Source organism: Microtus ochrogaster, linkage group LG8 (assembly GCF_000317375.1).
Source record: "Microtus ochrogaster isolate Prairie Vole_2 linkage group LG8, MicOch1.0, whole genome shotgun sequence".
NCBI lineage: Eukaryota > Metazoa > Chordata > Mammalia > Rodentia > Cricetidae > Microtus > Microtus ochrogaster.
This window is the reverse complement of record NC_022033.1, coordinates 13,163,496-13,189,461: the sequence shown is the minus strand read 5'-3', so window position 1 is coordinate 13,189,461 and position 25,966 is coordinate 13,163,496. Positions and strand designations below refer to the sequence as shown.

General features: G+C 50.1%; 1 protein-coding gene across 2 annotated transcripts in view; it reads right to left on the bottom strand.

Annotated features, from left to right (window-relative positions):
* Positions 1 to 793: 793 nt before the first annotated feature.
* Positions 794 to 25,966, bottom strand: part of Elmo2 (engulfment and cell motility 2) — a 38,618-nt gene continuing 13,445 nt past the window's right edge. Inside the window, exons 6-22 of one of the 2 annotated variants that reach the window (XM_026787314.1) lie at positions 23,027 to 23,208; positions 21,546 to 21,645; positions 20,272 to 20,423; positions 16,402 to 16,480; positions 15,273 to 15,308; positions 13,295 to 13,345; positions 9,554 to 9,676; positions 9,185 to 9,319; positions 8,454 to 8,558; positions 8,265 to 8,373; positions 7,656 to 7,792; positions 6,110 to 6,273; positions 5,889 to 6,001; positions 5,665 to 5,772; positions 4,863 to 4,945; positions 3,297 to 3,374; positions 794 to 2,183 (exon numbers count right to left, since the gene is read on the bottom strand). In XM_026787314.1, coding sequence (XP_026643115.1) covers positions 1,983 to 2,183; positions 3,297 to 3,374; positions 4,863 to 4,945; positions 5,665 to 5,772; positions 5,889 to 6,001; positions 6,110 to 6,273; positions 7,656 to 7,792; positions 8,265 to 8,373; positions 8,454 to 8,558; positions 9,185 to 9,319; positions 9,554 to 9,676; positions 13,295 to 13,345; positions 15,273 to 15,308; positions 16,402 to 16,480; positions 20,272 to 20,423; positions 21,546 to 21,645; positions 23,027 to 23,208 — 1,956 coding nt within the window. In that variant the 3' untranslated portion in view covers positions 794 to 1,982. The remainder of the gene's footprint in view (positions 2,184 to 3,296; positions 3,375 to 4,862; positions 4,946 to 5,664; positions 5,773 to 5,888; positions 6,002 to 6,109; positions 6,274 to 7,655; positions 7,793 to 8,264; positions 8,374 to 8,453; positions 8,559 to 9,184; positions 9,320 to 9,553; positions 9,677 to 13,294; positions 13,346 to 15,272; positions 15,309 to 16,401; positions 16,481 to 20,271; positions 20,424 to 21,545; positions 21,646 to 23,026; positions 23,209 to 25,966) is intronic. The other variant, XM_005362884.1, reaches the window with a different exon arrangement.

Here is a 25,966-nt window from a genome sequence, read left to right as displayed (position 1 = left end):
GCGAGCTAGGGCTGCAGACCCAAGCTGGCCCGGTTCTCTGCTTTTGCCCTTCTGGGCTCTGTACTAAGACTGACTGCAAACAGATCCTTGCACATGACTTGGCTGGGTTTCTGGTTCCTAGCGGAAGGCTCAAGGCCAGAGTGTAAGCTGTGCTTTGTGTACAGTGCTGCTGCAGGCTGCTGCCAGCTGGCATCATGCAAGCATTAGTTCAGTCAATGCTTCCTAAGACCTACAGTGGTACCCATCGCAGCCCAAGGTCTTGGCTTCATTCAGCCCTCAAGGCCTGTGTTGCATGCACTTTCTATGCCCTCTGAAAGCGCCTGTCCTCACCCCCTTCTAACAGTGGCAAGAGGAAGTATCTATTTTCATCACTGCCCTCATTCAAGCCTCCCAGCTACCAAGGCTGCTGATGGGAGCAACAGCTTAAAACACCAGCTGGAAGGCTGGGCACCAAGTCCAGGAAGCACACGAGGTGCGGAAAACGTCTTCTTTGAAAGGCACAAGTGCTCGAGCTGTTCCCTGGCTGTGTCCCTGGCAGGGAAGAGAGGGAGGATGGAAACTTGGGGGTGTACCCAGCAGGGCTGAGCAGGAAACACTCTGTCCTGGTACCACAATCTGTGAGCATGCTTAGCCAGCAGGTATGAGTAGTCTGTGCATGACACAGCAGGATAGACGAGGAGGGGAGAGGATGGCTCCAGGAAGGAGGCTGGGAGCGCTCCCAGGCAAAATGGAATGAAGGCTGTCAGGTGCCTCGCTACCCTTGTGACAGGGAGCAAGTGCCAAGGAGCCGGTGTTTATAGGAACCAGTCTCCATGAAAGAGTATTTATTGAAAACACGGTCACTGACAGGAAGCTGGCTGCTCTCTGGTTACACGCTTAGCTCATGACCCAGAGCATCCTTTTTTATGCTCAGTTTCATCTTCCCTTCAACATTCTGTCTTAGGATAGGATGGTCTTATATAAATATATATACACATCTGTATAAGTATGGCCTATAGTAAAGAAAATATATAGTACACTCTTGGTTGGGCAGTACCACCATGCCAGGCTACCAGTACTGAATACCATCATGTTAACATGCGTCCAAGGAGAGGCTGTGCGTGTGCTTCAAGTGCTGCAGCACCAGAGAAGGCCCATGGCACAGCTGTGGCCCTAGCTGCTTCTTGAAATCATGGCTAATGGCTAAACCACCGTGCCAGAAAGGAAAGAAAGGGAAGGCAAACTGCCTCAAGTCTGGGAGCAAGAGGGAAGCAAACAGAAGGGCCTGCAACTAGGGAGCATGGGAACATTCTTCCTCAGGAAGGAAAAGATAGAGATGGAGGGAGAGAGCTAGGAGGCCTCAACCTCACTTTCCCTGGACTATTCCTGGAGCCTAAGGGAGCAGGACTCAGTCTGGAGGCATCTGCCTGGCCAGCACGAGACCGAGTGCTTGGGGGAAGAGATTGCTACCTGTGTGCGCAAGAGAGATGGATACTCCTAGAGACAGATATATAAGGGCCAACCTTGAGGCTGCAGCATCTTGGCACAGGATGAAGCTGGAATGAGCCCTCAGAGACCTAGTAAGCAGAAGCACTAGGCCTGTTTTTGCCTGAGCCACCGAAGACAGTCACTCCAAGGCTCACACCATCCCAGTCCTCCAGTCCCCATGGGCAGCCTTTCCTGGGCCAGCTCCAGCCCACATGAGTTCTCCAGAAAACCAGAGAGTAGGCTCGGGATGGGATGGCTGTTGGTAAGTCCAATTCCAGACTCAGGGTAGGAGGAAAGAGCATCTTGAGTTCACTCCTCCAGACCCAACCCCAGGCTCTGTGGTGCTGAGGAGGGCGGCAGGCCCTGACTTCATGACTCCTAGAGAATGGGGTCCAAGAGAAGTCCTGGGTCCCACTGGGTTTGAGGGGTAGTCACTATGACCACTCCAGAGTCTGTACAAGTAGAGGCAAGGCACAGTCTGCCAGTGTCTCTCCTGGGCCCCAGTCCCTTCCTGCTCATCCGTAGTGATAGACGAAATCATAACTGCTGGGCTCCTTGGGGACTGGTGGTGGTGCCTCGGGGATCTGGATGTTCTCCAAGTCCAGAAGACGCAGCTTCATCTCCATGCTCAGCAGTGTGTCCAGGTCGCTCTTGGTTAGCTCACTGGACATGTCCTTCCCCAGGAGGGCGCTGAGTCCATCAATCCAGATGCAGTACTGTGGGCAAGTTGCAAATGTCACACCGTGGTCCCAAGGGCTGCAGTGGGACTCACGCAGTGCTGGTTGGGACCATTTGGAATATGCAAAGCTCATAGGAGATGAGGGCAAGGGCAGATAGGAGATGGCTGTCACTATCAACTGATAGGATTTTAGGTGGGATTTGTGTGAAAACTTTAAATAAGGAATACAAGAAGATGGAACCAGTACTGGAGCAGTGGGATGAAACAGGAGCAGAAAACACACACTCAAAAGAGAAGGAAGCAGACAGGGACTCAGCAGTGCTATTTGGTTTTTTTTAAAGAAGTCAATTATGTTAAAAAAATATTTTTAAGAGAAATACAAAAGAAATTGGCATAGCTTTCATGATGGAACATGCTTATAACATCCAAGCACTTGGGAGATAAAGGCAGGAGGACCAAGGGTTCAAGGCTAGCCTCTTCCCAGAATGCAATGGTACAGCAGAGGGTCTGCTCTGTCAGTCCTCTGATGCTGTTCTCCTTAGTCCGTGCCTTGTGCACAGGCTCTGCCATCCCAACACAGCCCTACTGGCCCCAGTGCCTGCTCCTCCTGCAGCCCGACAACAAGTGCTCAACGGCAGGCCCCCAGTTAACAATGAGTTAACTGAATTGGGCACTAGCTTTGTCCTGGCTACTGGTGAACTGGGGTCCCTTGTTGGGGGTGCAGATCCATCTAGCTCCACAGTCTAATTGCATCCACTGCATGTAACTGGGGTTCAACTCATCTGGGAAGATGTGACTGCAAGATCACACAGAGGAAAACCATGCCCACGCCATGCCTAACTGTCTGATAATTGCCAGCTGCTCCTTAGGAGTCAGGTGAAAGGCTGGTGTGGTGGTGCAGGCCTTTAATCCCAGGATCTATGTGAGTTCAAGGCAAGTCTGGTCTACACGTCACACATACACACAAATAAACAAAACAACTCCCCTCAAAGTAAAGAGGCGAATCCAACTCGGAGGTAGAAGGCCCACAGACTTGGTGGTCCATTATGCCCACCTGCTTTCAGGGGAACACTGCTGTGCTGACCACAGCTCCTCTCTAAGAGCCACAGTTAAGGCACTGCTGTTCAAGATAGTGCGGCCCAGTGCTTACCTCATACTTATTAGGAGCGATGAAATTCAGTGTCTCATCGGGATCATACAGGATGGAGAAGGCCAATTCCAACACCTCCTACAGAGAGAGTTTGAGTGATATGGAGCGGTGATCAGTGATGATGTCACCAAGTTCCTAACCATGAGCCCAGGGGGAGTTAACCTTAGCTCACCCACTCCCTGGCACAGTCACACCTAAGAGGTGGTGGTAGTGTTTTAAACTTGGAACTCGGTGTGGTGGTGCCTGCCTAGATCCCAGCACGTGGGAGAGTGAGGTTTGAGGTGAATCTGAGCTATATGGGAGACCCACCTTCCTCAAAAAAGCAAGCAAACAAAAACAATTGCTGCAAAGTATTTTTCACATTCAGAACCTTGAATGCCAGAACCCTATGTTTTTATCTTCTATCCTAAGATGGCTGGCTTTCTCTTTGTACGGTGCTGTACTCAGTGCAAAAAAGTCCTGAGAGCTAAACACCCCAGCAAAAGCAAATTACTGACCAGCTGAGACAGTCTGACCATCAAGAAAACAACTGCAGTACAAAGAGTCACACGTGATTGGCTTAAACCCATGAGCTCAGAGTCACCCGTGATTGGCTTAAACCCATGAGCTCATAAGAACACTAAAAACACAAAATGGAGACATAAAAATTGGTTATCACTGTGTGGCACCAGGAAACAACTCATAGCTTTAGAAGCAGTTATATGAAAGGAGAGTCAAGCCGTTGGCCATTTTCCTATAAACCACAACGGGGAAGCAGATAAAGGCAGGTTTCTTTACTGAGAAGTGGTTTAGCTCATTAGTAAACGGAATGCCCCTAGTTTGCAAACCTTAGCCGCTGAGCAGCTGTAGTCGGCTGACATGAAGGAGCACCACCCGGCCATTATGGGTCTCCTGATAGGCCCCAATGCCATCTAGGAAACGGCCACACCAGGGCAAAGTCAAATCGGAACCAAATCAAACCTCTAGGTCCCTGTGCCAATTTACAGATCGGGGACAGAAGCACAGAGAGACAGTCAGCAAAACCCGAACTCTGGGAAATGACTACATAAGCAACATGGTCTATTAAGCTAATAAACTGCAAAGACGGGAGAAAGACGGAGGGGAGGCATGAATGAAGGACTTAGAGACGCAAACACTGCAGCAAGCAAACCGACCAGAACCAATTTAAAACTGGGTGCAATGTGTGCATGTGTGTACACTTGACATTCATAAGACAGTGGGTGGACATTTCAAGGCTAATGGAATATTTGATATTGAATTATTGCTTTTTATCTTCTGCCAGGTGTGGTATGAAACTCCATGGTTTTATCGTTTAAAGACATACAGTAGATACTCATGAATAAAGTGATATTCTACTTGGGGTTTTCCAAAGTCAAAAGAAAAAGTGGGGGGCAGAATTTGCTGAGATTGGTAAGCTGTGCCGTGAGGTCTATTTATTTTTATAGTGTTCAAACCTCTCGATATCGAGTGTAGAGGAATAACTTACAGCGGGAAGAGACTCAGCATGCACCTGGAGCCTGCAGGTATCACGCGGGTGCTGGTGTTCAGGACAGCCTCCCCACTCACCTTGTTCTGTTTCAGGGCACTCTTCTCTTTCATGTGGGGACAGTCTTTCCCAGTGACAATGGCCTTAATATCTGCAACAGGAACTGATAAACAATGGGAATTAACATCTGGAAGCTGAAGCTGCAAACTGGTCTAGCACTGGCCTCAGTGTTAGAAGGGAAGCCCTGGACAGAGTGCCAGGTGGCAGCAGCTCCCAGGCTCAAGGGCCCTCCCAGCTCAGGGAGGTGTGCCCATATGAACCTGCCCTGCTCTTCCATCTCTTCCTGTACACCTGGCTGTGCTCCACAGGTGCTACTTGGGCTCATCTCCTTTAAGGAGTAGAGCTTTGGGCACCCCTCCCACTTCTCTTCCTAGTAGTGAAGGTGGCAAAGAGGCCAAAGCAAACGGCTGCCACCTGCTACAGTGCCCTGTGGAAACATGCATTTCTCACACGGTCCTCTATGGATAGAAGTATGGCATTAATCCCATTGTACAGTATAGGAGTGAGTATTAATTCACAACAACTAGTGTTAGCAATCAACTAGGGAGTAAGCCAGGGTTTCCATTCAGATCCTGTAGCTTTAGAGCCTCTGTACACCCACGGCCTTTCAGTGGGAGTCCTGTATTGCCCTCTGACCTACACACTGGCACATCTGGGATCTCAGTAACTCCCAGCCACCCTGAGGTGGGTCAGAAATGGCAGACTAGGAAACTGAGGGCGTGTGCCTGAGATCAAACACTGGGTTTGAGACAGTGAGGACTAGCACTCAGGGGACCTGTTAAGCACAGGTGTCACGACACGCCAACAGAGACATACACCTACTTTTCTCCTGCAGGGATTCAAACGTCACCTCCCCTTGAGGGTTGTCATCCAAGTCACCATAATGCAGGACCTTGTGGTTCAGTGCCAAGCGGCAGTGCCAGAACCGCTCTGGAACACAGGACAGCAAGCCGGTGAGGCAGGCAGTGCTGGGCAAAGGGCCGCTCTGCAGAGCCTCCCAGGCAAGCGCCCCAGGCAGGCTCCCAGTGCCCTAGCTGCCCCCTTACCTTGCCGCCGACGGTTCCCGATCTTTCGGAAGCTGCTGCCCTCACACAGTCGGTTCAGCCGCTGTTGCTTGATTAGTTCCAGGATCTCGGGCTGGATTTTCTCCCGAAGCTCCCTGTGGCACACACACCCAAGTCAGCAGAAGACCATAAGATGGTGGTACTCAGGAGGTAGAGCTGGTAGCAGGTTACCTCCCTCACGGGCCCTCTCAGTTACCACTTACACAATTGGTGGGGACTGAAAGTCATCCTGGCTCATCCTCTCAGACTGGCGCAACCGCAGAATCTCTGAGTAGCTCAGGCTGCGAAGTTTACTTTTGAACTGATCCAAAGAGTTGGGTTTAGAGGGCAGAGCCCGGGTGATCTGCTCTCGGACGACTTGCATAACCTGAGCAAAGAAGGAGGCCCCAGGCCACTCTGAAAATGGGCAGGCTCATAGAGACCAAGGCTCTCCCTCACCCAGTGTAGAGTCCTGACTCCTAATGGACGCCTTCTTAGGTGATGACTCAGGTCACGTGACTGGTGCTGACAGAAGCTCTATTTCTCACACATATCACGTAGCCATGGTGGCAGGAAATGGGTTCTGATCTCAACTCTTTTTATCTTTTGGTGTCTTTGAGACGGTTTGTGTGTGCGTGTGTGTGTGCGTGCGTGTGTGTGTGCGCGTGTGTGTGTGTGTGTGTGTGTGCGTGCGTGTAGCCCTGGCTGTCCTGAAACTTACTCTGTAGACCAGGCTAGCCTCAAACAGAGATCTGCCTGCCTCTGCCTCCTGAGTGTTAGGATTAAAGGGATGCACCACAGCTGCTTGGCCTGGGCTCAACTCTTGAACGCTCTTAAACCTATTCTTTCATTAAGACTAAACATCTCAGGCTCCATCCCCTTGTCTCTACAGAGAGGTATCCTCCTATACACGATGCCATTAACAGAAGATGCTACATGGAAGGCGGGCACGGTGCCCAGCAGATAGGATGTTATAGTATGCCCATTTCCCTAAAACAACTGTCAGAGAACAAAGCAGGATGCTTGCCTTCCCATTGTATAGCAGCATGACCCAAGTGAGGGGAGAAAATCTCAGGAAGGAGTCACGAGTACCCACACACACGCACGCGTGCACACACCCACACACAGAGTCTTATAGACGACTCTTTACACTTCCTAAGGTTTGTTGTTTAGTTTTACTTTCTTGAGACAGGGTCTTGTTGCGCAACCAGGCTGACCTAGAATTTATGACCCACAGCCTCTCAGGCATGCAGCACCACGCCGGCTCACTTTTAAAATTTCCACGATGAGATGGTCAGTCTCAAAATACTGGGCTCCTGGACTGCTGGCCTGTGAGGGTCTAGCACGGCCCTCCACACTGGGGCACTCAGAGCACCGAGGCCTGATAGGCACAGTGATGTGCACAGCGTGCCAGCTCTCCTGCCTTGCTGACACTGGCTGTCCGTGAATCTCATCTACCACACTGCAGCCATGACAGGCACAGCAATCCTGCTCAGCTATTCCCCTGACCCCTGTGGAAAACAGCGGCAGGTGTTAGCTTCCCCAGGCAAATGAAGGTCATGGGCACCATGAGGAAGATGTCTGCTCAAGGTTACAAAGGGAGTCACAGCAGCTGAAACCCAGGCTCCCCAGCACTTCGACCTTGTGACTCAGAACTGCCCACGGAGCTGGTTTTCCAGCTCAGGGACTCCCCAGGAACTGGCCGGCTGTCCGAGGCTGTCATGTGATGGTCTTCCTCCGCCAGCCTCTGAGTGGTTCGGCAGCACTGACCTTGTTGAAATCCTCGGCTGTCGCCCTCATCTCCTTCCAGGTCTTGTTCAGCAACTGGATGCAGATTCCAAAGAGCTCTTCAAAGGCGCGGTCATGGGTGAAGAACATAGGATGGTAGTCATTGCGCCCTTCGTTTGCTGTGGAGAAAAACCAAGAGCCATGAAGGCTCTGCCCTCAGGCACCTAGGGGCACCCATCTAGAAACGCTGGATTCTCTGCGCCCAAGTCCTGAGGACAAGGAAAACAGAGCAGCACAGACTATAGCACATCAAGGAACAGGAGGGGCCTTCCCTCAAGGCCTTAGCTCTCCCCAGGTGTTTTCTCCCTGGGTCTCTCTCTATCTGGTTACAAACTCAGCTAGTCCTTACACAGAGTACTTGGGGTCTTAAGAGATACCTCAGATGACTAGCTCAGACAAAGCAGCAGCCATGATCACCACAGACAGGAGCTCAGACAAAACCATGATCGCCAAGAACTGGTAAAATGGATGATAAGCTCATGGGGTAATTAAGAACAAATGGCCCCTGCCTGCAGCCCTCCAGTCCCCAACATCTAGCTGTCTATCATCTCTAGCTGGACACTGGCTGGCAGAAGAGGAGAGGAGACTTACGGAGCTCTCCGACCTGCAGGATCTCACAGAGCATCTTGGTGAGCTCAATGGCACTGCGGCCAAATGGACACTCGTGTTTATCCTCCCGGCTACTGTTCTCCAACACAATCTACAAGCAGAGAAGGAATGGGGGTTGGAGAGAGGAAGGCATGGATGGGCATCAGGACTGAGAGGCTGTCCTGCCTTTACCCGAATGTAGGTGTCCTGATGAACTTTAGCTAGGTACAGCATGTTGTCCAAAGCCAGCATTCCAGGAGGAGTCTGGGTGAAGTCCAAGGCTGGGTTGATATGGTTCTGGAGAAACCAGGAGACCAGGTGTAAACAGGAATGTGTGGAACAACCTGAGGACCTTCTCCTGCCCTCTCTTCTCTCAGCTCCACTCTAGCATGTCCAAACACCAGGCTAAGGCTGACTGTCATCCACCCCAGCAGCTAGCAGGCCAGCACCGAGTATGTACACAGTGCAGTTAAACCAAACTCACTCCCAATTGAGTTGTGTTGAACCAGACTACGGTCACTCTAACTTTATGAAAAGCAAGCTGTGTCGGAGAGTTGATTCACACAGACTATGGGTGCCATCCCTTCCTCTCCACTGTAGAACAGGAGGTGGGGAGGCAGAGGATGGAAGCTAAATCTCAATACCAGAGATGAGGAGGCTCCCCATTAAGGTGAGAAGAGACCACTACAGCTAGAATCACTCTAGGTACACGATCCCCTCCCCTCTGCTGAGGCTGGCTTAACTAATGGATGCCCAGATGATGTATGCCCACTGAGTGGCCATGGCCAAAGTGAACTGAACACACAGGTCCTAACCTTTCTGCCTACTCCTCCAGAGCTACCACTATGGGAATTGGGGAGCTGCCAGGGCTGGCAGAAGGCCTCCTGACACCCTGTCTAAGAGGGGGCACCCCGGATACTTACAGTAAACCCCAGCATTTTATAGTCCTTGGTATACATGGCCTTGCGCTTTTCAGTCCCGCTCCCAGGAACACTGCTAGGGTCGGACTCTGCGTCGAAGGCAATCCTCCGCAGTTCAAATATAATGTCTCTTTGAGCCTGGGAGGTGTACACAGTAGGCAGGTCAAGCAGCTACCAAAGGGAGCAAGGAAGAGAACAGCCAGTCTCTTGGGAGGGACCAGCAACGTACAGGACAGAAGGGGGCAGCTCACACTAGCGTTGACAGGACTGACACAGACCACTTCACGCAGCACTCCCAGCACACAGAGGGTGGAATGACCACAGTCAAGAAGAAATAGCACAACTTATACCAGGAAGGCCCCTAGCACCTGCCTGGTCATTGGGATCCATCTTAGTCATCATTCTTTCTTCCAGAAGGTTAAAGGTCAGGACTTGAAGGACATAGAGCTGATGGGCCATCTCTGTTTTGATTGGACGATTCCCCCGGATCACATGCTAGAAAAAGCAAAAGCAGGAGCAGGGCTCAAAGGACTGTCTCTTCTTGAAAAGTCACATCCACACTGGGGGTGGGGCAAGTACACAGGACAGGGATCACCTCCTCCCTCCACAGAGCCTGCATGCTCTCGAAGAGGCTGGAGTGGAAGGGGGCTCCACCCAACCAGAGCAGGTTCATGCAGGCCTTTGTCTCCATTCTTGAGCAGGGGAGGTGGGATGGAGCAGACATCGAGGGAGGGAGACACACCATCGAGGTGAGAATAGGCCACCAGACCTAGACCCACCAGGCTTGCACGACACAGGACTGAAGCCAGGGCAACAGCCAGTGCATGGAAGAGGGCCACTGGCAGACAGACTTTCCAGTCTATCACTTTAAGTGATACGCAGCTACCTACAAGGAGGGCCATTTGACTTTCCTCTCCAACCTCATACCACCCTCCTAGTCCTTTCTCTCCTTGACTCTCCTGTCACCCCATGTAAGCCCTGTATCCCCCAAACCATGCCTCTGACTATCATTGAGTATCCTCTCTATCCTCCCACTGTGGACCCAACAGCTTCCTTTGACCTGATGCCTCTCCTCACCTTCTTTCACCTCCCAGCTGTCTTTCTCCCTGCCTGTCTTGGCTAATCAGCTTGGGTATCTCACATGGGTCTCTCAACCCCTGTCCTTATCCCCACAACACCCTGCTTTTCTTTTCTTCCTTCCTCTCTGGACTTCTCAACCAATACCCCTGCCCCAAGTCCTGAGTCCTGTCACTCTGGGTTCTTGTCCAGATGCTACCATGTCCTACTGTGTCCATCAGGTCTTACTCTATAGCCCTGACGTCATCTAGAACCGCTCTGTACAGTGTAGCAGCCACAAGTCACTGTGGGTATTTGTGCTTGTGGCTCAGTCACAGCAGCCACCCTCTAAGTGCTTGACAGATTCTCCATGGCTCAGGCCAGCAGCACAGCACAGAGCATTACAGCAGCATGGGACCTCCACACAACCCCGTCCTAGCACTAACTCAGCAAAGCTCCCCTGACTCGACCCCCCCTCCCCCATCAGCTCTGACTCTAGACCAGCCTTTTGGAACCTATGCAGTACAAACCGATGACCCTGGGCTCACATGGCTAGTGAACACTGGCCAGGTCCAAACTATGGTATGCAGAGTCATACAGCAGACCAGGAAGCCTTAGTGTGAAAAGAGAAGGCTGGCATGTGTCATGATGCTTAAAACACATCTCTTGCGTGTGGAAATGTTTCAGGTATCATGTGTTAAATACACCGGACATTAAGCTCCATCTCTCCCATCTCAAGTCCACGACAGGCTTGAGTTGTATTTCCTCCAGCTGGGCCTAGACCTCATCCTCAGCTGTGGTCCTCAGGCGGTCTGCTGTTTCTACATCTCCGCTGCCCAGTATGGTTGCCACTTAAAGTCATCCATTCGGACCCCTGGTCTTTCCAAGTAGCATCCTCTCTGGACAGAACTTCCCTAAGTGGAATGTGTATCTGCCCAGCTGCCCTCAGAACAAAAGTGGGAAGTCTCCTCCCTCGATCTCCTGCTGACTCATGTCCTCTCCATCTCCCTAGCATGTCTTTTGCTAGCTGAAACTCAGGTGTCCACTCAGCACCCTGCAACGTCATGCTCTGTTCTGTTCTCATAGCCAGGGGCTCTGCCACCCTTGTCTCCTCTACATCTCGTCTACCTTGCCCCCAATTCCTCAACTGCCCACTCTCTCTACCACCCTACTGCACCCGTGTGTCCACCCCTAGTCCCTCCTCCTCACATCTCTCCCTCCCTCATGAGATGGCTGGGAAGAAAGGTGAACATCAATATGCACTTGGGTTTTTGTCCCCTTTCTCAGGTGAAGAGGGAGGTGGGTGCTCTACCAATGCCACAGAGCTCTGGAGTCGCTCAGACACTTATCCACTGCCTGGGAGATCAGTTCAGTCCTGTGGCTCAGATGTCTACTCCGAGGGATTCTCTTCTAATCCATCAAGCTAAGTCTCAAACTCAGTAGACTTTCCCGAAAAGTGCCTCCTCACACCCACATGAAGAGGGAGGTACCCTGGCCTGTTCTGGAGTGCCCACAAGAATGCATAGGAGACTGTGCACCTCCCACCCGGTAGGGGCAGTGTTCAAGCATTTGCTGGGAGCAGGGGCTGCAGTGACCTGGGGACCCAGTCATGCCAGGTAAAGCCGCAGGTTTGCTCAGATACTCTGTCTCTCTCAAAAACACGCACACCTACATACATGCCCCAGAGAAGTTTCCCAGATGCTGTGCACCCTGCCAGGCATGCTCTGTGCAGTCCAGTCTTCACACCTAGCTAAGCAAATCAAAGCCCAGGGATTCAGGGTCAACTGCTCAAGATCACAGCAAACTAGAAAATGGCTAAAGTCCATCATCAGCACCAAATCTTTATGCTTGACTCTGATGTTTATTACCATGATTGCCATCTCTGATTTCTTTCCTTTGTTTTTGACAACTAATAAACTCTCTTCCTTTTAGCCCCAATTTCTGATCCCCTCCCCACCCCTACCTGCTGCCTTCCCATACCCCACGTCACCACCATGGTGACAAGAATGAAGACCTCCTTCCAGACTCCTCTTCAACCCCTCAGCAGGTGCCCAGCTCTTGCAGCATGGTCTGTGGTGACCTAGAAGCCAACCGTACCTCTACCACCATCTTGAATCTCAGCCATGCCGGGAGGGAGACTAAAGCCTGACCTGAGCAGGTGCTCAGTACAGATCTGCACCTAGTTCCACCCTGCACTGCTGGGCTCTGTGGTCAGACTGGGTGTCTTGCCTGTGTACCTGATACTTGCAGCTCCTTGAAAGGCTTCCTGACCCCTCCCCCGCAAAGCAGATCTCACCGACCCTGCCTTCTCCTGGCCATGGCTGTGCTGGACCCCACCTTTCCTACCAGAGCACAAGGTTGAGAACAAGTCCACCGCCCTCAGCTGTCAGTGCCCTGTATGCCCCAGGTTTCTGAATTTCTGAGCTGTTGCTGGTTCTCCTTTTTTTGTATTTATTTAACAGTTTTGAAGTCATAACAAGCAGTAGAGATGGCTTTCACCTCTTCTTCCTGGAAGGGTTGCAGTCTCTTAGCTGCAGTAGGGATATGTAGTGGACCCCAAAAGGAGTGGCACTATTAGGAGGTGTGGTCTTGATGGAGGAAGTGTGTCATTGTGGAGGCGGGTTTTGAGGTCTCGTATATGGTCAGTCACACCTGTTGAGACAGTCCACTTCCTATTGCCTGCTATCAACATGTAGCAGCAGCTCCTTCTCTACCACCATGTCGTCCTGCACACCAACATGCTCCCTTCCATGTCAATAAAGGACTGACCTCTGAAACTGTAAGCCACCACCTCAATTAAATGTTTTCTTTTATAGAAGGTGCAGTGGTCATGATGTCTCTTCACAGCAATAGAAACCCTAACTAAACAGGATGGCTTCCCAGAGGCAGCTTGGTTCAGACAAGTCCAAGAAAAAGCTCAGGTTTCAGAATGACCTAGCACCTTAAGAAGTAGTAACAGTGAAGCTGTTCTGTGCCCCCTGCCCCAGAGCCCCCAGTGGAATGAGGACTACCAGCAACAGCAACAGCATTAACAAAAGGCAGTTGCCAGGAACTCACGTTCAGGATTATGGAGCGCAGGTGCTTCTGTGCAAAGGCGTTGGCCATGTCCTAGGGAGGGAAGCAACAAACAGGTAAGGCAGGTGGTCCCTGGGACTGCTGTAAGGGGACGGTGTCCTCGCAGTCTTGAAGGTTTTCCTTCCAACGGAAAGCGAAGAAACCCACCGACCTTCACATTCATTTGACTCTAAAAGTTTCCCTGCTTCTTTTCACAAGTGCAAATGGACTCAGACAGTCCTTAAACAGGCACAAAAAACTGAACATCTTCACAGGGAACCAAGACTGCTTGAGGACAAGACACATGTTACAAGGATGCTGGTGATGGACACTGCACGCAGAGCACACAGCAGTACATGCACCACTCCAGGCAGATGGCCACAGCTGAAGAACCCGAGCAGCACTCTCCTCCAAGACCAGGGCCCTGGGCCAGCACCAATGCCTGGTTACTTGTTTAGAGGGGCGTGCTGTGTGCCTTTGGGTAATCTCTCACAATGGACTCAGCTTTTCCATCAGATTTGGCTCAAACTTTGACAGTAATATTTTATTTATTAACTATCCAGAAATAAAATATCCTAAGAGATGCATCCTCCACGGAGATTTTTAAGGGCCCACCGGTAGATTCTGACATCTTGTAAAAAAATACATGAGGGCTACAATGATTATCACGCAAGCTCCTCCTCAGCTCGCTGGGGATCACTCTGCCATGACACTGTCACCCTGAGGAGCTGCTGAAATTTCACCTAAACAAAATGGTCCTATATCAGGATGCTTCCAATATTATCACAGCTTTTCTCAATTTCTTGGTCTCTTCCTTCTAATACCAGCATTGTCTTAGTGATATTAATTACAGAGACTCCCTTCTAATACCAGCATTGTCTTAGTGATATTAATTACAGAGAGTCCCTTCTAAACTGCAGCCTTGGCCACCTTTAGAGATGACTGTAAGTCAGCGGGCCTGAGGGAGCTGCTGCTCCTGTGTGCTCCCTCCTGTTTCTAAGCTTCTGTTCATGTTCCACATGTCTGGTCAGGAGCATCTGAGTTCATTGTGACCCCCGAGCACATCCTGGCCAGCAGAGGACGGTGCCTGGAATGTTAAATACAAGACATTAAGACTAAACCCTAAGTGGACAACTCACAGAGAGGCACTACCAGCAGACTAGAGCTTCCCCTTGGCGCTGCATCCGGGAGCACACCCTCCTTCAGGCCCTTCAGGTGACCTCTCCAAAGCTCCCTCTAACCAAGAATAAGCACTCAAATTCTTTTTAGCCTTAAAAAATTGTATGAGTAGCCGGGCGGTGGTGGCGCACACCTTTAATCCCAGCACTCGGAAGGCAGAGGCAGGCGGATCTCTGTGAGTTCGAGACCAGCCTGGTCTACAGAGCTAGTTCCAGGACAGGCTCCAAAGCCACAGAGAAACCCTGTCTCAAAAATCAAAAAAAAAAAAAATTGTCTGAGTGTTTTGATTGCATGTGTGAGGAGGCTAGAAGAGGGGGTGCTGGATCCCCTGGAACTAGAGTTAGAAATGACTGTGAACGTCCATGTGGGTGCTGGAGTCCTCTGCAGGAGCCAGACCATCTCTTAGACCTCAAACTCCCTTTTGTAAACTGTCTAACCCTTCTCATTATCTATCTAGGAACAGTCCAGAAAGGGCCTGGATTTACCCTCACTCTGGCTTTGGCAAGGAGGTGACACATTCTTGGAATCATATGGAAGAAAGTCAGGCTGTTTCTGCATCTGATTCCAAGCTAATTCCAGACTTTCACAAAGGTGTCCTGAGGGAACGCCTGGCCACTCTCCCAGAGCAGGCCACCCTCCGTCCATCTATGGCTCTCACTATGGAGCCTTTCTAGCATCCCAATAAACAGACATGTCACCTGTCCAGGGCCTTGCTTCCCTGAGCAGCCAGTCCAGTCCATATGCTTTGACACCCCCTACCCCCAGGAAGAGTTAGGCCCTCTGCAACAGCAGTGCTACTTACAGTGGCAGGCAGGTCTAGAGGGTTAAGGTGCTTGTCCTGCCAGCAGAAAGCAAAGACACAGAGAGAAGCAGACAGGGTGAGCGTTCGGCTTATGGTTAACACGACAGGAAGGGAGATGGTCACAGAGTCACACCATCCAGACAGATAGGACAGACAGAACATGGATGCTTCTGCTCCTCCCTCTAATAAAGGAACTTTCCAGAGCCTGGTGCATGGCCCCACTTGAACTTCATTTAGTGGCTCATGATAGTGACAGAGAGTTAGAAAGTCTTACTTCTGTACACTATGTATGCCTTTAGCAGAGATCTGGGACGTTAGGGCTGGAAGGGTGCTTAGAGCTTGTTTCATTTTGTCCTTTCATTTCACAAAAAGGGGAACTCAGACTTGGAAGGCTGGTCACGGGCTTAGTCAGAGGAAGGACAAGCACCTGTCCAGGTCCTCCACTCAGGGCAGTGTCAGCCCCATTAACCAGCTGCCAGGTGAGCTCTCCTGTGACCTAAGGACAGTGATCAGGGCAGATGCTGTCACCCCCACAGTTATAGGTAAGTGACTAAAGATGAGACAGGAAGAGCTTGTCACGACCACCTGCGCCACACAGCTGGTGAGCGAGGACGGAGGCTGAGGATGTAGATCAGGGACTTCCACAGGTGAAACTTGGTGCCCAGCCCCAATTCAGCCCCAGTGGCAGTCAGAGGGTCTCCCCTTACCCCTTCCTCTTCTCGGTCCTCTAGCCCAGGAATTAGCAAACTAAAGGCATATTGGGTGTGTTGTCTGTGTAAATAATTTGACTGGAAGACAGCTGTACCAGTGTTTACCTCCTGTCTGAAGCTGCTTTTGGCTACAACAGCCAAACTTAACAGGTTGCCACAAGAAGTAAAAAAATATTTACCTTCCAGCCTTCAGAGGAAGCCCATCAGAACTCTGCCCTGATCCCAAAAGCAGGTCCCCCACCTCCCAGTTCCTTCCTGGGGCTTCCTTAGCAAAAACACCCTACTGGGCTCTGGCGGGAAATGTTGGGAAGGAGCACTTGGGAGCACTGCTGGATCCCTCTCTTTGCCCTGAAGAGCAGGCACTGTGGCATTTCTCTCAGAAGAGCCCAAGAGAAAAGTTTGGAAAGGCAGCTACAGACCTGTCGCTTGTCTTCCGGGGCCTTCAGGAACAGTGCATTAATCAGAGCGATGGCGTAGGTCTGGATCTCCTGGTTAGAACTGTGTCAACAGAGACAGAGGCAAGGGAATCAGGGGACTGCAGAGCAAGAGGATGATGCTCACAGACAGCTTAAAACACTCGCAGATTGTGATCAAAACCTGGGGCTAAGTCAGAAAAGCATTTTGCGCAGGCGCACACTTGACCCCGTAATTCACGGGAGGGATTTATCCAAGATAGTAATCAGGAAGCTATGCATGATTTATTGACGAGCTGTTACACTAGAGTCCTATTAAAAAGACAAGAATGTTAAGTAATCCAAATGCTCTCACTGGGGGCTGTTTAATATGCGAGACTCCTAAGGGCCTCCTAGAAATCTTGCTTTGGGGTGAAGATTATTAACCTGGGACTCAGAGATGGGTTTGGAGTATCTGTGAAGCCCAGATATGGTACAGAGAGTATCTAGCTGACTGTGTGTGACCTTCTCAAGGAGAGAAAAGCTCAGCTGGTACTCGTTTCCACAAACATCTGGGATGTAGAACAGGGTTAGAAGCATCCTTGTAAAAGAGCTTGATATGGGAAAATGTTCAAGATGAATTATTCAGCCAGAAAAAAAGAAGAAAAACGTAGGTACATATGAATGTAGAGCAAGATCTAAATTTTGGTGAAAACATACAAAGGAAAAAGCTACGGGACGTTCAACTTAGTGTTCAGCAGTGGTCCTGTCTGGAGTGGGGTGATGAGCAAATAATGTACTATGTTTTTCCGTATTTTCAAAGTTTGACTACAAATTTATCTTACTTTAAGTAAATAAAATAATCATAAGCATTTCCCCAGAATCATATAATGCTGGCTTGGGGCTTCTATCTGCCATACTGTGGGTGCCTCATATGTACACTGGTGACAGAAGTCTAAGGAATGTCACAATTTTCTACTGTTCTCAGGGAGAGCAGCTAAGGTCACCTCCAATTCGGAGAGGAGGAAAGAAGAGTAAGGTTGCCGGGACCCATGAAATCTCTATCAAGAGTCTGTGATCTCTCTATCCTGGCTCTTTGAGTATGAAAGTTGGAGCTGAGGAATCCTTTAAAAATGACAAGATGACGCCAGAGGTGGTGGTACCCACCTGTAATTCCCAAATGTGAGAGGTGATAGGAAAAGGAACATGAGTCCAGGGTCAGCAATGGACAGCATGGGTTCACCCCTCCTCCCAAAACACCAGTGACAGGTGGGATCAGGGCACACATATGTGTATTCTAGATTAATGGGGAAACGGGTTAGGAGCACTCCTGGGTTGTGCTGGCTAGCTTTATGTTGCTTGACACAAAGTAGAGTTATCTAAAAGTGGAGAACCTTAAATGAGAAAATGTTTCCATAAGAACGGGTTACAGGGCATTTTCTTAATTAGTGATCGATGGGGGAGGACCCAGCCCATTGTGGGTGGGGCCATCCCTGGCCTGGTGGTCTTGGGTTCTATAAAAAAGTAGGCGGCTGACCAAGCTAGTAAGCAGCAGCCCTCTATGGCCTCTGCATTAGCTCCTGACTGGATTCCTACTCTGTTTGAGTTCCTGTCCTGACTTCCTTTAATGACGAACAGTGATGTGGAAGTGTAAGGCAAACAAACCCTAAACTCCCCAATTTGCTTTCAGTCATGGTGTTTATAGTAACCCTAATTAGGAGAGAAACTGGTCCCAGGAGTGGGGTATTGCTGTGACAGACCTGTCCATATATTTCTGGGAGGACTGTAGAAGGACTTTAGAACTTTGGGCTATAAAAACCATTGAGTGTTCAAAGCTTGGAGAGCTGTTCTGTGGGAGCCTGGAAGATAAGAACGCTGAGAAAAATGCAGAGGCTGATGACCTGGCTTGTTGAGTTCCAGAGGGAGGCAAAGACTTTGCCAGTACATCTGTGTGAAGAAGCTGTGTGTCTGCTCAGCTGGAGCTGAAGAATCAGCTGTGATTAGCAAGGGACCAGAACCATTGAAGCGAAACCGTTGCTTTACTGGGACACTTGATGCTGGTTTGTTGAAGCTGAGAAATTAGCAGTGATTAAGAAGAGACCAGCATCACGGAGGTGAAATCTGGAAAGTGTTTCCTGAGAGCACAGGGAAGCTGTGTTCCAGAGGCAGCCAAGGTTGGTACCTCATGTAAGAGTCACCCAGGTGGTACTGGTTTTAAAGACATGAAGGAATACTGGAGAGCACCAGTGGCGTGGCACTGGGAGAGGCCAGGAGAGGCACTGGGGAAGGTGCAGCTGGAATGCAGTAGAAGCCCCAGGACTGAAGGGGCCATGCAGAGAAGTTGAGGCGTGGCACTGTGAAGAGAACCTATTAGTGAAAGCGCAGCCCAGCTGCAGCATGTGACCCCAGCGTCTTGGAGATGCTGGTACCCAGGATGGCCACCAAAAACAGCAGCAGCAGTGGAGTGGAGGCAGCCTGAGCCCAGAAGACAAGCTGTGTGTGCTGCAGGAGGCGGAGCTGGAGAACTGACCCAAGCCCCTCAGAGGATTGTGAGTTATTTACAGATAGAGTTTGGTTTTGCTTTGTTCAGACTGTGACTGTGCCCTGGTTCTTCCCTCTTGAAGCAAGAAAGTATTTATTTTTGATTTTACAGGAACCCACAGTTGAGAGACTTCAAACTTTTTTTAAAAAAAAAAAAGATTTAAGACTTTTATAGAGACTTTGGATTTTAAAAGAGACTAAATTTTTAAAGAAACTACTTCTAAAGTGCTTGAATTTTGTATGTCTATGGGATTTTTTAAGCTTGTAAAATGTTTTCTATTTTGACGTCTTTATTAATGTGTGGTCTTAGGTGCCTCGTTAGCGCAGTAGGTAGCGCGTCAGTCTCATATTAATGTGTGGTCTTGGGGAAAGGAAAAGATGTGGACTCCTAGACAAAAGGTCAGTTGTGCTGACCAGTTTTATGTCAACCTGACACAAGCTAGAGTCATCTGAGAGAAGGAACCTCAAGCAAAAAAATGCCTCTGTAAGATTGGGCTGTAGGCAAGCCTGGAGAGCATTTTCTTAATTAGTGATTGATGGGAGCCACTCCTGGGCTGGTGGTCCTGGGTGAAGCTGCATCTACCCGTCTTGCATCCTCAGGGCCCCACAGGGCATCCAGCCCATTCCAATCAAGGCCAACAAGCAGGAAGGAGCTTCAGTGTCAATCAACAGGGTTACCACCCTTCTTTAGGCAAGTCTGGTCCCTTTAATCATGAACACTAGCTCCAAGTGGTGCCTGTGTGTCTCCTGCTTTTAATACAGGCTAAATGTGTGTTCTGATAAAGTAAGTTTGCTAAAAAAAAAAAAAAGCAAACTAAAACCATCTGGTTTTTAAATTTCCCTTGACCCACATAGGTATGGAAGGTAGAGATGACTTATAGATCCAGAGATGAGAAAACCGAGGACAAAGGACTCAAGTAGGTAATTCAAGGCCAAACCCTGGCATGCCAGAGCCTGGGTCTGAGCTGGCATCCCAAACTCACACGAAGCCCAAATTTCTGGATGTTGTCATCACACTGTTGCCACCATAGTAAATGACCACCCGACAAACCAAGCTTCCATTTACATCAGGAAGGAGCTTCAAAAATGGCTGAGTCCTTGTTTCCAGGGAGCTCAGAACTTCAGATGGCAACTGGTGATGAAATACAGTATTTTACATAAATATCATTGTCATGGGTACAAACAAGACTATCGGGCCCATAGAAGAGGGAGTGTCTAACCTTGCCTGGCAGCTGGGGTCTGAACTATGAAAAGAATTCCCACAGAGGAGGAGGAGGTGCTGAAGGAATGTGTAGGGCCAGGCAGAATTGTAAGACAGAGGATGGACTGGCCAGGGGAGGGCAGGCCCTTACTCACACTTGCAGGTGAGAGATGAGCTGTCCCACGGTGATTTCCTCTGCTATCTTCTGGTACAGGCTCTGGCTGTTTAATACCATGCTCTCTAGGATGGCCAGGGACCGCTGAAGGATAGACACATCGACCATCGGCTGGCTCACGTACCCTGCAATCTAGATCCAGGGAGAGGCACACTGGATGGGAAATTGGAGCCGAGGAAGCCCCTGATGCTCTTTTCTCAGCAGACTGCCTCTATGTGGATCACAACATCTGGTTTATGACTGCTCTGGCCAGTGAACCAGGATTCCCTCAGCATGGACGCCTCCATCTATGTGACAGTATCCACTCAACTGTGTTTCTTCAAAATGATGAACACCTTAATCCTTTTCAAAACAAGAGTTCAACTTGAGGTGGACCAGCTGTACTGACTTTTGTGTCTTATCTTTACCTGCTCTTCCACTCTACAGAGTTAGAGCATCAGACCTGGAGAATCCTTCAGCCAAACCCTCCACACACTGTCACTTCACTTCTGCCTAAGTGTTTCTAACATTGGGAAGTTCTCAATGGTTCAAGCCAAAGATGTGAACCGCTAGGCAATGGACAGCCTGGTTTTCATCCAGTTTTCTGGGCTGAGACTGCCCCTTCTGGTAGCAGACAGGATGGCAGACTTGGAAGGGCTCTTCTAGCTGCTCTGGTTCATCTTGTAACCAAGCAGGCTACTTGTCAGATTTGCACAAAGGAAGCACATTTGCAAATGAGATGCAGCTTTCTCTCAGAAGAGCTGAGGAAGCAGGTAGCTCAGAGCTGATGACTGGCTGTTTTGTGCCAGCCTCCCTGACAACCAGTTCTGCTCTGAGCCCTGTCCTTGGTGCAGGCCCCGAGAGAGAGCTTTTCCTGGGCAAGTGACAATGGCCTCTCTTGAGACCAGGCTGTGAAAACTGAGCCACATCTCCCAGGGATGCGGTCAAGAGACAAACAAAAGAGCCACTACAAGCTGCTAAGGAGGATGTTCAATGGGCCAAGGGAAGTGAATTCATTTTTAATCTGGTGACATTTCCAACATATGATGGGTTTATCAAGAAAGAACCTACAGTAAATTGAGGAGCATCTGTTAGAGTATACCACATTCAGGAGTCCTGGGAAGATTATTGCTTGAGGATGAAAAATTCAACCCCAGGGAATAAAAAGATGACTCCTGCCAGAGACTGCATACAGACTGCAGTGTCTGCTCTCCCCTTATGCCCAGAGAACGTACAGGGAGAGGGAGGAGACAAACAGAATGCTGGAGACCTCACCTGCTTAATAAAGGTGATTGAAACCATGTCCCAGGAGACAATGCCATGGTCCATGAGCTCTAAGAAGGCAGTCAGGGTGAATGCCAGCATCTCACTGTAGCTGAGACATGTGCACACACACAAAACACAGATTCAGATCCAGGGAGCACAAGTGTGAAGGCAGCTACAAAAGGGACAGCTCTCAGTAAACACCCATGGGAAATCTGCGGAAGCAGCAGTCAGTGCCTGCAGCGTCCAGTCAGCTGCAGGCCAGATGTGGCCCAGGTACCTACACTGCAAAGTCAGTGGGCGGTAGGCACCCAGGCTTGTCTTCACCATCTTGCTTCATCTCTGGGTTAGTCTGTTAGCTATCTCCCCAAACAAAGACTCTGTGAAAATGCAGTTTGCTGGGGGAACCTATGAGAGCTTATATCCCATGTTGCCCCTTAGACCGAGAGGCATGGGGTGAAAGGAACAGTTTGGGCGTGGATACACCTTCGGTTTCTGTCTGAGCAGTAGCCATGCTTGTTTTGTCTTCCCCAGCTCTAGCTTCCTCTTCTGTAAGATCAAGTTAGTCTCAGAGCGAGCATTCGTCTCACAGGGCTGTGGGAAGAGCAAGCTGATGAGGTCTGCTGTGCCCTTACAATAATGTGGTGTAAGGATTAATCGTCTGCCTTTTGTCTCTCCTTACAGATTTAATCATTCATGCAGTGGCACAGTGCTCTACAGTTAACGAGCCAGAGCCCCGTTTGCCAGAGGTAATAACACTGCTAGCAGAACTCGGGGCTGAGTGTCAGTCCCATTTCAGAGAGGAGACTAAGGTTGGTCTACAGCAGCCCAACGCTCTCCCAATGGTAGTCAGAGGCTTCTGCTTGGTGCGACTGGAGGATCCAAGACTTTACAACAAATGCCTAGGATTAGCTGCTTGGCTTGGCTGACAGTTTTGGGAGCTGATCCGCTGCCTGTGAGATTTCTGACTCCCTGCCTGTTAGCTTAGGCTCCACAGGCTTAGTTGGAGACCTGGGCCCCTGTCACTCACTGCTGATCATAAATAGGGCACAGCCACCTGAGCCTGGAGGGAAGTAGAGGTGTCCAGGGGTGGTGCCAAGTCCTGAGTTCCTCTTGACAGTGTGGAGCAGGGAAATGGCATCCAAAGGGAGGCACGTACATCAGGAGAGAGGGGATGGGATCAGGGAGGGCAGGCAGGTCACTAAGATGACAGACAGCTCCCCTCTTTCCCCTGAACCTCATCAGGCCAAGCACTTTCCATAAGTTACAGGTCTGCTGTGCACTGGCTTCCTTCCTGATGCCCACGGCCCCTACTTTCACTACTCACCTAGTACAACACTGGGTCACTCAACCCACGAGAGTCCCCTGGACTCTGAGATGCAGGACCCCAACATGGACGAGAGCTCTCTGTATGTGCACTTGGACTCCTTGCTGACACCCAGAGGTGAGAACAGGAGCCCTGTAGGTCAAGGGAAGACTTGGGCCATACTCACTGGGATAGGAGCTTGGCTCCGCTCTCCACCAGCCTCGTCAGCATGACGATGCCATCCATGTTGATGAACTCAGTGGCAAAAGTCACGTCAGCTGAGAGCTTTGCCAGCTCCTTCATGGCATCCAGCCGGGTCTCCATACTAGATGACTGGGTCCTTTCCATCAGCTGGCGTGCAGCCCGGGACTGTGAGGCCAGGGACAAAAGAGATGCCATCTGCTCCTACAGCAGGTTACTACTATGGGCTCGCAGCTGAGCCCCAGGCAGAGTTAGGTTTTCATGTGGCTTAGGAACTGCTAAATAAATGTTTATGGGACGGACCAATAAGAGAATTTGCAGAATTCTGAGACTGATCTGTAGATATCTGTATCTTTTCCTTTTCTATACCCCTACAGCCTATGGATTTATTTTAAAATCACATCTCTTTTGTGTGCACGCATGTGCATGCCATACCCTGAGTGTGGCAATTAGAGCATAAATTATAGGAGTAGGCTCTCTTCTTCCACCATGAGGTCCAAGGGATAGAACTCAGGCCATCAGGCTTGGTGACAAGTGCCTTAACCCACTGAGCCATCATGCTAGCCCCTGGTCTACAGATTTTTCTTTTAATTCCTACCAAGAAGATAAAGAAAACTGGGATATTTCCTAACTGTGCAAGTCTGCAGAAGCAGATCTGGCTTAACAGGGAGCATTTTACTGATGAGCACTACCTGACAGTAGGGGGGTACTGCTAAAAAGCCAAGCACCACCCCTGGAAGCAACGGGGGTGGGGGAGGACTGGACATCATCTGTCAGAGGACAAGGGCCCTGCCCTAGAATTTAATCTGATGACTCTGATGGATCTTTCTAATTCTAAAGTGTAATAGGCCTGACAATTAAAACTTTAAAATTCAAAGTTCTAGATCACCCCAAAAGAATCATGCTTGTGAAATGTGAAGGACGGAGGATCCGGAAGCCATGACTGTGAACAGCTTCCCAGACATGATGGCTGCCAAGGACAAACGCCTCCCACCATGGGCCCTCCCCAAGCAGGATGCTGGCCTTCTGCCATGCCTACTCATCACCTATGCTCAACTTGCTACCACACAGTCAGAATCAGCTCACTGTTTCATCGCACACACTTTGAACGTAACACTTTCTCTGGAGAGGAGCAGGAAGAGCAGACTGCCCCAGGTCTGCTTGTCTGCTCAGTGTCAGGAAGCCGGGGAGTAGAGCCAGATACCCCTCCCTTGCCTCTCTGTTACAAAAAGGAGCCTGAGCCAGACAGTAGTGGCACACACCTTTGACCCCAGCACCAGCACTCAGGAGGCAGAGGCAGGCAGATCTCTGTGAGTTGGAGACCAGCCTGGTCTACAGAGTGAGTTCCAAAACAGGCTCCAAAGGTACAGAGAAACCCTGTCTCGAAAAAGAAAAGTGGGGGGGGGGGCTGTGCCCGTTCAGGGATCACAAATCCTTCTAACCCTACAGCAGAAAATGAGTGGACAAAGAAAAAGGTCACCAACAAGACAGTCTGTAGGGCAACGGTCTGCGTCACACTTAGAAACTTCCATCCAAATGTCAACCTCCCTCCAGAGATGGCCTTCCCAGGCTGCCGCCCCTTCCACTTCATGCAGAGGTCTACAAGATGCTCTGCACTTCTGACAACTGTCATGTGAAATCAGCAGAGCCTAGTGTGTGTTTGCAAGGGGATGGCGTGTCTCGTGGAGAAGCCCCTTCACGAGTGGAGGGAGGTGAACAGGATGCTGAGGAAACTGGCCAAGCCTCACAGGTCCAAGTCTGAACTAGGCTTGGCTACTTTTTCAGTTGCGCAACAAGTGACAAGCTACTCAACCTAAGTCCTCAGTCTCCTTGTCTGTAAAATGGGCTACCGAGAATGCCTCCCTCTTGGTTCTTTGGTAGGATTAGCTGATGCAATCAGGAGGGGTTAGAGAAACAAGGTAAGTGCTGTCTGGCACTCTTCCACCTGTCCCCTCCTAGGACAAGCTGGTCCTTCCCTCAACAAGAAAACACGGCCTTAAATTTCCTACAAGGCTGAGCGTTGGTGATCACTTCTGTCGCAAGCCCGCCTCCCTGTCCTGATGCACACTGCAACCTTACCCCCTTCCCTGTACCTTCGCCCTTTCCCGTCTGAACTCATCCATGGGACACACAAAAAACTGCAAGAGAAAGAAAGGAGCCTCTAGTTGGAGAGCGGGCTGCAGGACTGGGCACAAAGACCTTTCACTTCTTTGCCAAATTTCACAAGTTTTGAAACACGTTAATGCGTTTTACCCATTTCTTACGGCAACACTTCTGGACTCCATATCTCCCGAGTTCCTGTCTTCCCCTATTTCCTTTGAGACTGAGCTCCCTGGTACAGTGCCCCCAACTGTCACTCAGAACACCTGGCTGTCCACTTTCCTGTCGGAACCGGAGCTGTGCAGTCTGTGCCTCCAGCCGCCCTGCTCTCGCTCTGCCTCCTGTACTCCTCACGAGCCTCAAGCCACTTCTTCCCTATCCTGCTCTCTGCTTGAGTCACTTCCCATCCTTCCTCACCACTACCCCCACGCCACCTACACCCCTTCTTTTTGTTTTGAGACAGGGTACTATCTGTATGATCTACAGCTGAGATTGGCCTTGACTAGCCTATAACTGAAGATGACTTTCAACTCATGATCTTCCTGCCTCTACCTCCCAATGCGGGGGTCACAGGCCTGTGCTACTACTCCAGGCTCCTCCCTTTCTGCTAGCTCTCTTTAATCATGTTTAGGGTTGTTTATATAGAATGAGAGGATCCCCTTGAGCTCTCCCTCTGTCCCCACCCAGCACTCTGCCACATTCACTAAGGTTATCTCCTAAGTCCTCCTCATGTCCATCAACCCTGTCATCCCACCGCCTTCGCTGTGTCTCAGAGGTCACTCTCCCACAAGCCTCCCTTGCCTGCCTGTGAAAGTAACTTTTGTAA